Below are 12,379 nucleotides of genomic sequence, written 5' to 3'. Positions count from 1 at the left end.
TGGATGCCCTCCCCTTTTTCACTGCTCATTGTAGCATGTGTAGCTACAGGTTTTCTGCTTGCATGCAGTGCCGCACGTGTGCAGCCTTGCATGCAGAATTTTTGTGATGCAACATGGTTCTCTCATGCAGCAGATTGGTGGCGGATAAAAATGTCATCAGTTTTGGGCCTACAAAACCTAGTGGTTTGCATCTTCCATATTATAGGAACATTGGTGCAATCAGTAACTAATGCCAGAAAAGCATCAGCTTGAAATCTTTTCTTGAGGTAGCTGAATAGGAACATTAGTTTAGAAGTGCCCATAATATATTTAATTGATTGTTTGGTGCAGGATCTTTTACTGCAGTGCAGTTTAATTGTATAGCTTAGGAGTGAAGGTTGAGTGTTCGTAAAGGAAGAAGAGTGAAGGAGAGAAAAAGAGAACCTAGGCAATCACAGCTGGAGTTTCCTAAACAATCATAATTAAGAGAACATAAGCTGAAAAACTTGGCAACACCGTGCATTGAATGAAAGTTTGGTAGAAGCTCAATATATAGCATCCTTAGTGGAAAAATCTGTTTAGGAACTTGGTAAACTTGGAGGTTGTAAAACTTAAGAGCTAAAAGACTAAATAACTAAGAAATTACAAGCTTGCAATTTGGCTACTATTAACTAAGTTACTGTTGCTAATCTATTGCATAATTCAGTATCCAAAATACTTAAACCTAAAACACAGAAAAGAATCGTGTTTAAACTTTAAGCTAGATGAAAATGGGAATTTTGTTAAATTATACTATTATTGGCCTTCATAATTTGGTTTTCTTTTCTGATAATATTTTCCAGATCTTGAGATATAATTTGCATCAGTCATAAACCACTATAGTATGCTAAAGTCTGAGAAGTCTTATAAAGATGAATCTTGAGAAGCATTGTTTTAACGAAGTCTCCATATAGTGTTCTTTATATAAAAAGAAAAATTGACACTGGTTAATATGTCATGAATGGTAGCTTATCAATTTGTATTGGCTTTACTGATTGAAAGTAACATAATGCAGTATGGTTTGATTTTCTAACTCTTTTACTTGCATTTTTTGTTCTGATTAAGATATTTTTGAAATCTCAAATCCTTGCCTTTTGATCTGTAATTTATTCGGGCATGTATTTTATACTGAAATTCTCGTGAAAAGAAACTAAAATGTGAATTTTTTTCTCAGAGGGTTCAACATCTTAAGAAGAAATTCTATTATCACTTCCAAGATTATCTAGATCTCATGATGTCGAAGGTGACCCACTTTAAGTCTTCTTTAAATTTTCTATGGATCTTTCATTTGAGCACTGTCATGTTTAGACCTTTCATCTGAATGCCACCATGTATGGAGATTCTGGATCTTTCATCTGAATGCTACTTCTTTTGGCCTTTCATCAGACTTCTATGACATCAAGCAAAATATTTAGTCTGTGCATTACCTGCTTATCTTTCTCGTTCCAACTTCTGGATACTAACAAGTTCCAATCTTCTCCCCTCCCTCACCTTCATCCTACTTTCCTCAGTCATTCTATTTACAGTCTGTAACATCTTCGGATAGTCAGCAGGTTCAATTTTTGGATCGCCAGCATCTTCTATTGAAGTTTGGCAGCGTTGATGGTGGGGTACGCACTTATATCTTGTTATATACTTTGAGCAAAATTTTTAGTTCTTTCTCATTCTACTTTTTTTCTCATGGAATCTGTGGTCAACAATTGCTCTAATTATCTAATAATTAGGTTCGGATGGCTGATCATCATCTAGCTTTCTTTGCTGTCTATAACATGGAAACTACTGAGATTGTTGCATTTTATCAGGTAATGACCTCTTTTATTGTCATTGTTAGATATCATTCTCAATAACTTAACTATTTTATTTTCTGCAGAATCCATCTGAAGAATTATATTCCTTGTTTGAGCGATTCTATGACTATTTTCATGCAAAATCGAGAGAGCCTTTGCATGCTAATTTCATTTCTTCACACTCCAATAACATCTATGCTCTTGAGCATCTACAAATCATGAAGAGCAAAGCAAGCAGCCTCTCACAGGTGAATTTCATCCCATGAAGTTTTGTTGTAAGTCTTCACAATCAAAATATTGGTTTCTATATGGGTTGTCTGAAGTTCTAATATGAGAAGTAGAAAACACAAATTTATTGTTTTTAGCAATCCGGACTTAACATAATGTAAGATAATTTCTAAGTTTTCTTATTCTTCGATCCATTGATTGGGCATCGAGAGGAGTTGAAAGGGCTGCACTACTCAAGACCTTGTTTTTCTCGAATGTGCATAACTCTATCAATTAAAAAATATCTAGACTAGCTGCTTGTTCCCCAAAGAGGGAGGGGAGATTATGGTTGAAGTAAGGCTAAGTAGGCATGCAAATGGAACCCCACTTCTCAACACAAACTTAAAGGCCTAAGTTTTCAACGAACCAGTTCCGGTCCAGTTCAAATGAGTTAGCGATTCATAGCTGAGTCAACTAGTTCAACATAAATTTTGGCCTAAATTGAGCTTGTATCAAGCTAAAATTAAATCCAATAGACTTGATTAGCACCTTATAATCTTTAATTAGAGCTTCAAATATCTAGATCAATTGATCTATTGTTTAGGTTTTAATTAATGCTGGGCATAACATTCTTCCATCCTCAAAGCTACTATAAAGAAGAGTGATCCTCAGAATCTAACTCATATTTATTCAGTCATTTCTCCAATTATGTTCATTCTGTATAGGCGTGTGGTTTGAAGAGTCATTTCATGTCAATCAACATGGGTGAAACATTATTTTACCTATGGATCAACACACAAAACTGTGGGACAACGACGCCATGGCCACCAATCTTCTATGAAGGAGAGGCTTTCCTAGGCTTGCAATAACGAGTCTTTGCGAGATAAATTTACAGCAGTGAAGATTCTGTAGGCTTCATGAGACAGTCTTGACATGATACAACTTTGTGAGACTTTCATGAGGCTTCTCAAGGCAATCCTGATGCAGCAAGGCTTCAGTGAATTCCATGTTCCCTTCCACCTAGGGTTGGTGCCGAACACAATCATAGACACTTGACGCAACCAACATCTCGTTTTGATTGGAACTAAAACCCCAACTCAAAATGAGATTTCAAACTTTATATAGAGCAACACGTACAATCTCCACTTTTGGTGCATGATTTGAATTAAATATACATCACATTAACACCAAGTGTATAATATCATATCAATATCATCCTACACACTACTTTGTCAATCAAAATGATATACTCATTAGTCCACTAGTTAATAAAATTAACTATCTATAGATTTTAAATCAACAAAATTTGCACACAAAGATAAAAAATCATTGAGATTCATATTCTCTATCAAAATAGAGATTATAGAATCATAAGTCAAAGTGCAATCAAATACATATTGTTGATTATCCTCCAGATCTAATACCTTGGGTGATCACAATTCAAACTAATTAGCAATCCACTGCTCATCTCAAATCTAGGATTGACAAAATTAAACCACAAAGCACTTTTATAATCATTAATTAATAGGGTTGTGATCCTAGAAACATGTGGGTCAAACAATTGATGATCAAGTTGGGATATACTCCCTGAGTGATTATATTGTGGCAACAAAACAACCATATACATAGCAACCTAATGTTCCACAAGAGGATAAAGTACATAGATGAGTACTTGAATCTAATGTTTTTTAACAAGTTAAGGTCATTATAATATCTTTGAATCAACTTGAGTATACATTTCTAGTAATGAATATTAAATATAGTAGAAAGAAATTCCTAGGAAAATGTAACCTAGTTTTCCCCTTAACAAGTGATAACTCTAGTTTGTTGGCAAATGAGAAGATGTAGTATAAACATCACAGTTTAATCTTTGAGTTGTGGGCTTACAGACGAGCTCTATAAGTTTTGATGAGTTAGTGATTTAAGCATTTTGGATCAGCTGTTGGACTTGATAAATTAATGAGTTAGATCTCTCATCTAAGCAAGGTGCAATAATTGGAATTAGAATGAAACTAATCATAGGCATGGTGAGCTATTTAAAAGGGTTGTTTGTGTGAAGGTGTAGCTACTACTGGGTCTCATATGTCACCAATTGTGGGGGATTTCAGGCTATGAGTTAGGGGTTTAGGTCTTGACAAGGATATCAAGCTTTAAGTGGGGAAATTGTAACCCTCGATTTAGTCCCACATTGTGGGATGTAGCCTAATAAAAGAGCTTTATAAGTTTCGATAAGTTACCTACTTTAAGAGTCCACAAGTTAGTGGGTTGGTTCACTTATATACATGTGACAAAAGACGATTCGCTCACCCAGCACCGCCGCCAACCCGTCCTTAGGCCAATACGGAGGAGGTAAATCATGGGTGACTACTAGCCATTAGTGCAGGTGGCCAAGGCATGGGGAATGCATGCTCGAACGCGCCTAGTTTCGACCCCAAGACCTCATGTGGCAACATCCCATGTCTCAACCACCGCACCGCCCCGAGGGGACGGTTCGCTCATATACATGATATCCTAGGAGGATGTGTAATTGAGATATTACGAATTATCTAACCAAATCTTTTATCTTTTTTTTTTTTTTCAGATAAAAGGTTGCATCCATTGTGAACATGCGACTTGTTTAGATCATTGCACATTCTTTATTTATTTCATATATTCTATCTTTTTTTTAATTTTTTTTCTTAATTTGCGGCATTATGGCTTTCATCATTATATTAATTCATTATAGTAATCTTTATTACTCGCCTAGACAATTATCACAAGAAGCTACATATTCCTGCATGAATATTGATTGATTTCTAAGTCATGATGTTCATTAGAGGCCATTTTGGCATGGTTCTATAAATCTATTTTTTTTTTCTTTCTCAAACTTCTTAATCTGATATTTTTGCTTAAGTTGTAACCGAAGAAAAGATTTATTCTGTGTACTGATATGCTGGGCAGAAACATGGTACTGTTAATGGTTGAAGAGTTTAACTCTCGTAATCCATTTTACTTATTTTCTTGCAGTACATGAAGAAGATGCTGAGCTCATTACCATACACTTGTCAATCGCAAAGCCCTTCACCATATTTTGATCTCTCACTCTTTCGATATGATGAAAAGGTTTGACCTCTTAGTGTATGTTATATTCATAAGTTATGCTAAAATTTGGCTAAGAGTGACATTGCTTGTTATTTTGGTTTTATTTTCTTCACAGTAGCTATATTCTTTAAGAAAAATTGACTTTCTGTATAAAGTACCAACTCTCTGAGTCCAGTAGATGGCAGAGCAAGGTATATTTTCTACTGAAGTTATGTGTGTGTTTTACTTTCTATTATTTGTGAGGATTTACTTGCAACTGGCTAGACGATGTGTATTTGCACTGAAAACTAACAGAAGAACCATGGTATCTACCAAGTAATCTGTAGTTTTGAACCTAAGGTTCTGATTGAAGATTGAAACTATCCTAGATATAGCTACTCAAGAAAGAATAATTTTAAGATGGCTTAGCCATCTTGATATTGATTTTGAGTGCTTTGACCACACTCTCTTTTCAATCCTTTCTAAGTTTTTGTGGATCTCTTCTAGATTCTATTCTAGAATGGCTAATTTAGCTGTCACATTCCTTTGGCCTATATGAAGTTTCTGATGCGGAAGTCCTCCTTTATTGAGATGCTTGGCAGTATATGCTCTTCAAAAGGAACATATACAGATTTTGTTCTCATCACAAAGCCTACTCTTGAGTCTTGACTAATTAAAACAACCTCAAGTTACATGTACTTTCTCCATTCAGATTCCATGTGAGATGTTCATGTTGCACACGTTCCTGGAATTGACCATCTTTATTTTGCATGAGTCATGCTCTACAATTTCTTATTTAAAATAGAGAAACATTGAATGCACAATAAATGAAGTGAAATTTTGTACCACGTAGCCACATATACATGTGCTGGGCTTTCCTACAAGCATTATGTAGTCAGACTCAATATTGAGTCATAATACAGACATAGTATATGCTTTTGCATGTGGCTATAATCTTTAATCGACTCATTCAAATCCAGCCAGAGTTTCTGGTTTGAATTAAATTAATATCTACAATAATGTGACACTATCATTGATTTTGTTATGTTTAATTTAATGCAAAATTATAAGTTTCTGATTTATGCTTAAATGAATCTGAAAATTGAAAAAATGAGGTGTTAAAAATGTCCAGCATTTGAGTGTTTGATTATTGGTGTTGCATATCTAAAGTTTATGCTTCTTTATAAGCATTACTTGTCTTTCTGCAATTTGGCAAATGTTAGAGGCTTAAGTTTCGATTGCATTTTTAATTAAGTGGGTGGTAGATGTAATCCATCTATATAATGGTTGTTCATATTGATGATTGTTTTAATTGGAGTTTTTACAAATAATTAAGAAAATAATTTTACATGGACTGATTATACGTGTCTGTATGCCATGCACATTAGGATGATGTCATACCTTAAGTGACATTCTGATTTTGTCCTGCCTGATTGTGAATTGGGTTTCACTTTGATTTTATTGGTTTCACAAACCTGGTAGTTTGCAGATGAGCTGATCTCTTTGCTAATGCCCTCCATGATCTTCTGAACCCAGATCCTGATCATACTGGCAATTTGTTTGTAGTGATACTTTACATTTCTATGATTTTTCTTCTATTCTGAATCCATGGTTTAAGTTCCTTTGCTACTGCATGCACCTTCATTTACTTGAAAGATTTTTCGATATAACAGCTAGCAATTCATTTTGGTTGACCCGCAGAATCTAATTTTTATTTATTTCATGTTATTTTTCTATTGTATCTTTGTTTTCTCACAATTTATATCTTTCAGTTTATTCATTGTCATTTTGATATGCTTCTTACATACATGGCATTTCAATTCCATTGGTAGTTAATTTCTGCCACAGATCGACATAGGCACTCTACTGATCATCCATTAAAGTTTATTTCAAGAAGGCAACCAAATGTTCTGAAATTCAAGATAAAGACAGGTAAACTATGTTCTAGTACATTATTTACAGATCAACTTTTAAATAATGTGATGTTTGATGCAGAATAATCTGATATAAATCAATAACCTAGGTAGCCAATATTAGATGCTTTTACTGATAGGTCATTGTACATTTACTTATTTACAAGTAGGTTAATTTTTTGACTGATATCGGATGCCCCCATCTTATTACTAATCTACTTTAGAAAGGACTAACTTTACCTCTCAAAAACTTAGCAAATTCAAAGACTAACTTTGAAACCAACAGTATGTGTAATGATCTTAAGAAATTGTATCTTTTTGAAACAAGGTGGCAATCCTATTTCGACATAGTTTATCCTTCTAGGAAGATTAGAAAGGAGAAAATGTGCAGGTAGTTTATCATAATGTTTCCTTTTTGGTTCAGTAGGAGCATCACCTCATCAAGTCATTAATTTTTTCAGCTGAACAAGTTCAGTGTGGCAAGATCCATGGTCTTGTATTTTACCTCTAATTGTTTCACCTTTAATTATACTTTTTTATACTTCCAATATATTAATTGTAGAAAAAAAATATAATAACTTGATGTGGATTATAAATTTATCAGGAGACATGCTCAATTTGCATCACTGTAATATTTAATTTGAGAGATGGCGTCAATCACAATAAAAGTTATTATGTAGAGGATTAGAGGACTCTCAAAGGCACCTTCTAGGAAAAAAAAGAGTATATCCGCTACCTTAATGACCCCCCTAGTGTCGGTCCCATTCATATGGAGAGAGATAAATGTAGGTACACAGACGTTAGACGCATGGTGGGGGTAATCAAAGACAACTTCTAGGCTCCTTGACAAGGTGCTCAAGTAATTGACTTTCTATACTCTCCACAAAAGAGAAGTTTAGGTTTAATAGCTATATAAGATAGTTCAACAACTAATCAATGATATATTCCTGATCCAAATGGTGTCTCATCCTTTCCTGGTATTAATATGATATTTGGATCCGTTCAAGTGTTAATAAATCTAGTTACCTAACATACTCAAGTATATCAAGTGTATATTTTCGTTGTTATATGCTATAACGAATATAAATTCAAAGTAAAAAAGGAGCTCTCGACTTTGTCAAATTGGGGGAACATGAAACACTGAATAACTTGATACATTCTTGACCATGTCAAGAATAACCACAGAAGTAGAACAAACATTAAATATGATGCAATAAAATGAGAAAATGGTTGTATCGGATGATATTCCAACAAAGGTATGAAAGTACTTAGGGAAATAAGGTATTGAATGACTTATGAAGTTATTCAACCTGATATTGAAAATGAAGAACATGTATGATTAGTGAAGGGTAAGTACTCTAGTTCCTTGTATAAAAACAAAGGAGACATATAAAATTATGCTAATTTAGGGGCATTAAGTTAATGAGTCATACTATGAGATTTTGGGAAAGAGCGATAGAAACAATATTAAGGAGACCGAGACCCTAGGAAAATTATGTGGAGAATTCTAAAAAAGAAAAGTATTAATGTAGCATATATTGAAACAATTAAGGATATGTATGAAGATGTAATGACAAAAGTGAAGATTTTAAATGGATTAATTGAATCATTTCTTATAAAGATACGAGTACATAAGGATTAACTCTAAGGCTATAATCTTTTACACTAGTCATGATGAACTTATTGGACACATCCAAAACACATTACTATGGTGTATGTTATTTGCAGATGATATTCATTTGGTCTATGAGACACATGAAGAAGTAAATGCTAAACTCGAGTTTTGACGGAAAATGCTAGAAATAAAAAGGTTTTTAGGTTTAGTAGAGTAAAGACATAATATATGAAATTTAAATTTAGTAGTATTAGATCAGATTATTAAGCTTAGAGGGCAGGCAATATGTAGGAGATGAGTCGATTTCAAAGGATGTTGATAGAGATTTATATAGATACAATTGTTAATAGGACATTAGATGTGTTTTATAATTGTTCTTAAAGTTTAAAGAGAAATTTTACAAAATGGTGGTTAAACATATAATATTTTATGAAGTTGAATGTTAAGTTATGAAGCAAACATACAAGAAAAAGATGAGAGTTATAGAAATAAGGGTGATAGTGGATGTGTGAACATTTCATGATGGATAGGATAAGAAACCAGTAGTAAAAAAATGATTAACCATGTTAGGTAACGTTGAACCTGGGGTGATTGGCCCAGCTCCACGGAAGTTTTCCATCGGCCGCTAGGGTAAATCGGGAAGGGCTCGCGGCGGGTGGCTCAAAAGCCCAACATCCCTTGGTTGTGAGTCTTATTTGGAGGAAAAATCTCTGCAAATGCGCCGTAGCTGGGAATCAAATCATGGGTACTTGGATGACAACTGGGCGTTCTTCCATTGCACCATAGCCTCGGGGGCTAAAATGCTAATAAGAAACCAGTAGTAGAGAGAAAGTTAGGTTCTTATTGAGAAAAAAACTTTAATAGACACATTTAAGATGATATATACATGCACTTAGGTATCTGATAAATGTCCTAGTTAGATAATGTGAGACTATATCAAATACACACATTAATAGAGGAAGAGAGACTAAAGAAAGACTTAATTATCAATGATAAAATAAGATAATTTTTATTTAAATATAGATGAAGATATTGTAGGGGATTGAATCCAATAGTGTATGAGCATCCATATAGCTAACCCCACTTGAGGCTCAGTTGTTATTTTTGTTGTATTCTTGATCATGCCAAACTTAATAAGCACATAACTGAATTTGTCAAGTCTAAATATTTCAATCCATATTCCATGCAAAAACTTGTTAAATTTGCATTTAAGTTCCTACTTCCTTTTGAGCAACAAATCCAAAAGATTTGCCATACTCACCTTGTTAACATCAACATGGAAGAAAGTGTTCTTGGTATCCAAATGATGTAACAAGTAGCAATATTACATCTAGTTTTAGAAAGAAAAAAATATGAAAGCAATCTTAGCTATAAGAGAGAATTTATACCTACTGTAAACACCATATATTATATGCATCCTTCTACCATCAGTCAATTTTTGAGCCTGTTAACTTAACCATCAGAGGATAATTTTAACAGTCAACACCCATTTGCATCCAACTAGTTCTTGTATATCATTTGAGTGCAACATTACCATTTTATCCATCAGGTCATCTCCAACTTGATTAAAATAATCTTTGATATAGTATGGAGAACTTTAAATAAAGCCGAAGAAAAAGTGGTAGTAGAATATTGTGGTGAAAAAGAAGAGATGGTTCATTGAAGAGTATTTTTTTTCTTCTGGCAATTAGAATGCCAAAATTGGAGGTAGTATCTAGTGTTACATAGGGTTCTGATAATGCAATGAAATTCTAAGGAGCAGTTATAACAGGCTTGAGTTATGGCAGGAGAGTGGCAAAAAATATACAATAGAAGATGCTGGGGTAGATTCACGGAAGACGGATAAAATACCTCGGTTATAAACACCAGCGTGTTAGCCAGGTAGGTGACATGGAGAAGAAATCGGCTAAAAACTGTCACATTAATTAAAAACGGTTTGATGTAACTCAGCAATAGCAATATTACCCTTACTGCAAAAGATAATAACCTCAAAAGGCACTTGAAAGACAATATGGTGGTAACTTCTTTTTGCTTAGGATTAAGATATAGACAAAATAAATACATCTAAATGGACATAGTGAGAGGTAGCATATAGCATCACAAGGATGCAGAGTACTCAAAGAACTTAACCATGAAGAATAAAAGAGAGCATACAATTTATACACGGGAACTCCAATATGGACTAATAATGTTTGTGCATACTTAACTAAGTGTTTGTTTTCTAGTTCCATAGTACGTTTTGTTAAAGTATATTAAAACACATGATTGATGTATAATTTCTTGATTCAATTTCTGCATATTTACCTATATACATATGTTGGTCTTCGGAATTTAGAGTAATATATGATTTACAGTGTTAGAACTGTGTTACAGTGTCTCTGGTACAAGCGTACAACTCTTCATGATACTGATAAGCTTTTTCTGCAAAACTTGTTAGTTCTTAGGATTTATGCTATTTCAAACTATGTTATACATATATAGGAATGCGATATATCTTATGTATCCTTTGATATATCTGGTTATTTGTTTTCAACAAATTACTCCATGAAACTGCTCTGAGAATATTTCTGTGCAACAAAGTGATCATTCATGTCTTGGCGTGATAAACCATAGTCCATTGTACGGATCCTGCAAAACTGAATCAACGTGATCATTCTAACATGGGCTTACTCCCCAAAATCTTTTTATGTAGGAGTCGATTCCATCAATGCAGACGGCAGGGCTAAGCGGTCTTCTTTTCTTTTCCATCCCTATTTGCCTCTCGTGCTTTCGATCCAACAAACTTACATGCAACCAACAGTGGTGAACATTCATGTGAGGCTGTGAACTACATGATCGCTTACCTCCCACAAACTCACTGGAACTCCACAGTGCTTTCAAAGCCGAAAAGGTGAAATCTCTGCCCACATACGAATACGCTTTATTATTTAAAAGAGGGGAAGCAGTAGCCATTCATACGATTCACAAATTGTACGATATCTGGATCACGTCCATTGTGTAATTTCTAATAAACTTTTGTTTTGATTGAAAGTTAGAAAGAAATAGCTTCATCTCATGATTTGCATGTAAACATACCAACTTGATTTTGTACTTCTGTTTTTTTTTTTTGGATGGGCCAGCCACTTTATCTTTAGTTATTCTACTGTAACCTTTATTTTTGTGTGGGTTAATTTCTAAATTATATATATATATATATATATATAGAGAGAGAGAGAGAGAGAGAGAGAGATAGGTTAAGCGACGTTTTGTGCACGACCGTGAGCGAAATCCAATGTGTGATATCTGACGCGACTCAAATTTAATTTTTTTAATCCTTCTTTTATTTGTATATAACAACTTTTCTCTCTTTTTTCTTAAATTAAAATAAACGTTTCTTTTTCATATGATTGCATGTAATAATCATTGTAGTGCTGATTTTTAAAAGTTGTAGTAGCTACTATACAATAATTGTTATATGTCGTATCAGCTACTACACAATAATTGTTACATGTTGTAGCAGTTATTGTATAGTTATTGTGTTGTAGCTGCAACGTGTAACAGTTATTGTGTAGATATTATGTTGTAGTAGTTAGTACATCGTTGTAGTAGCTGCTGCATCGTTGTAGCAGTTACTGCACAGTTGTAGCAGCTATTGTACAATTGTATTATCCACTGTATAGTAACTATTATAAGTTGTAGCAGCTACTACATAGTTGTAGCAGTTGTTGTACAATTGTAGCAGCTACTGCACAGTTATAGCAATTACTACATAGTAATTGGTACAAGTTGTAACAGTTACT

At 33.9% G+C, this 12,379-nt stretch overlaps 1 protein-coding gene across 7 annotated transcripts in view; it reads left to right on the top strand.

Annotated features, from left to right (window-relative positions):
• LOC122005631 (light-mediated development protein DET1-like) overlaps positions 1-11,733 on the top strand; it is a 34,688-nt gene extending 22,955 nt beyond the window's left edge. For 3 of the 7 annotated variants that reach the window (XM_042560745.1, XM_042560747.1, XM_042560743.1), the window contains exons 5-11: positions 1,193-1,261; positions 1,530-1,628; positions 1,743-1,820; positions 1,889-2,053; positions 5,019-5,114; positions 6,905-7,004; positions 11,293-11,733. In XM_042560745.1, coding sequence (XP_042416679.1) covers positions 1,193-1,261; positions 1,530-1,628; positions 1,743-1,820; positions 1,889-2,053; positions 5,019-5,114; positions 6,905-7,004; positions 11,293-11,426 — 741 coding nt within the window. In that variant the 3' untranslated portion in view covers positions 11,427-11,733. Of the gene's footprint in view, positions 1-1,192; positions 1,262-1,529; positions 1,629-1,742; positions 1,821-1,888; positions 2,054-5,018; positions 5,115-5,208; positions 7,005-11,292 lie in introns of all 7 variants that reach the window. The other 4 variants (XM_042560746.1, XM_042560744.1, XR_006118445.1 and 1 more) reach the window with 3 other exon arrangements.
• The last annotated feature ends 646 nt before the right edge of the window (positions 11,734-12,379 follow it).

This window comes from Zingiber officinale, chromosome 7B (genome assembly GCF_018446385.1).
Source record: "Zingiber officinale cultivar Zhangliang chromosome 7B, Zo_v1.1, whole genome shotgun sequence".
In the NCBI taxonomy this organism is placed as follows: Eukaryota; Viridiplantae; Streptophyta; class Magnoliopsida; order Zingiberales; family Zingiberaceae; genus Zingiber; species Zingiber officinale.
Note: the sequence above shows the minus strand (reverse complement) of the source record. Positions and strands in the feature narration are given on the sequence as shown.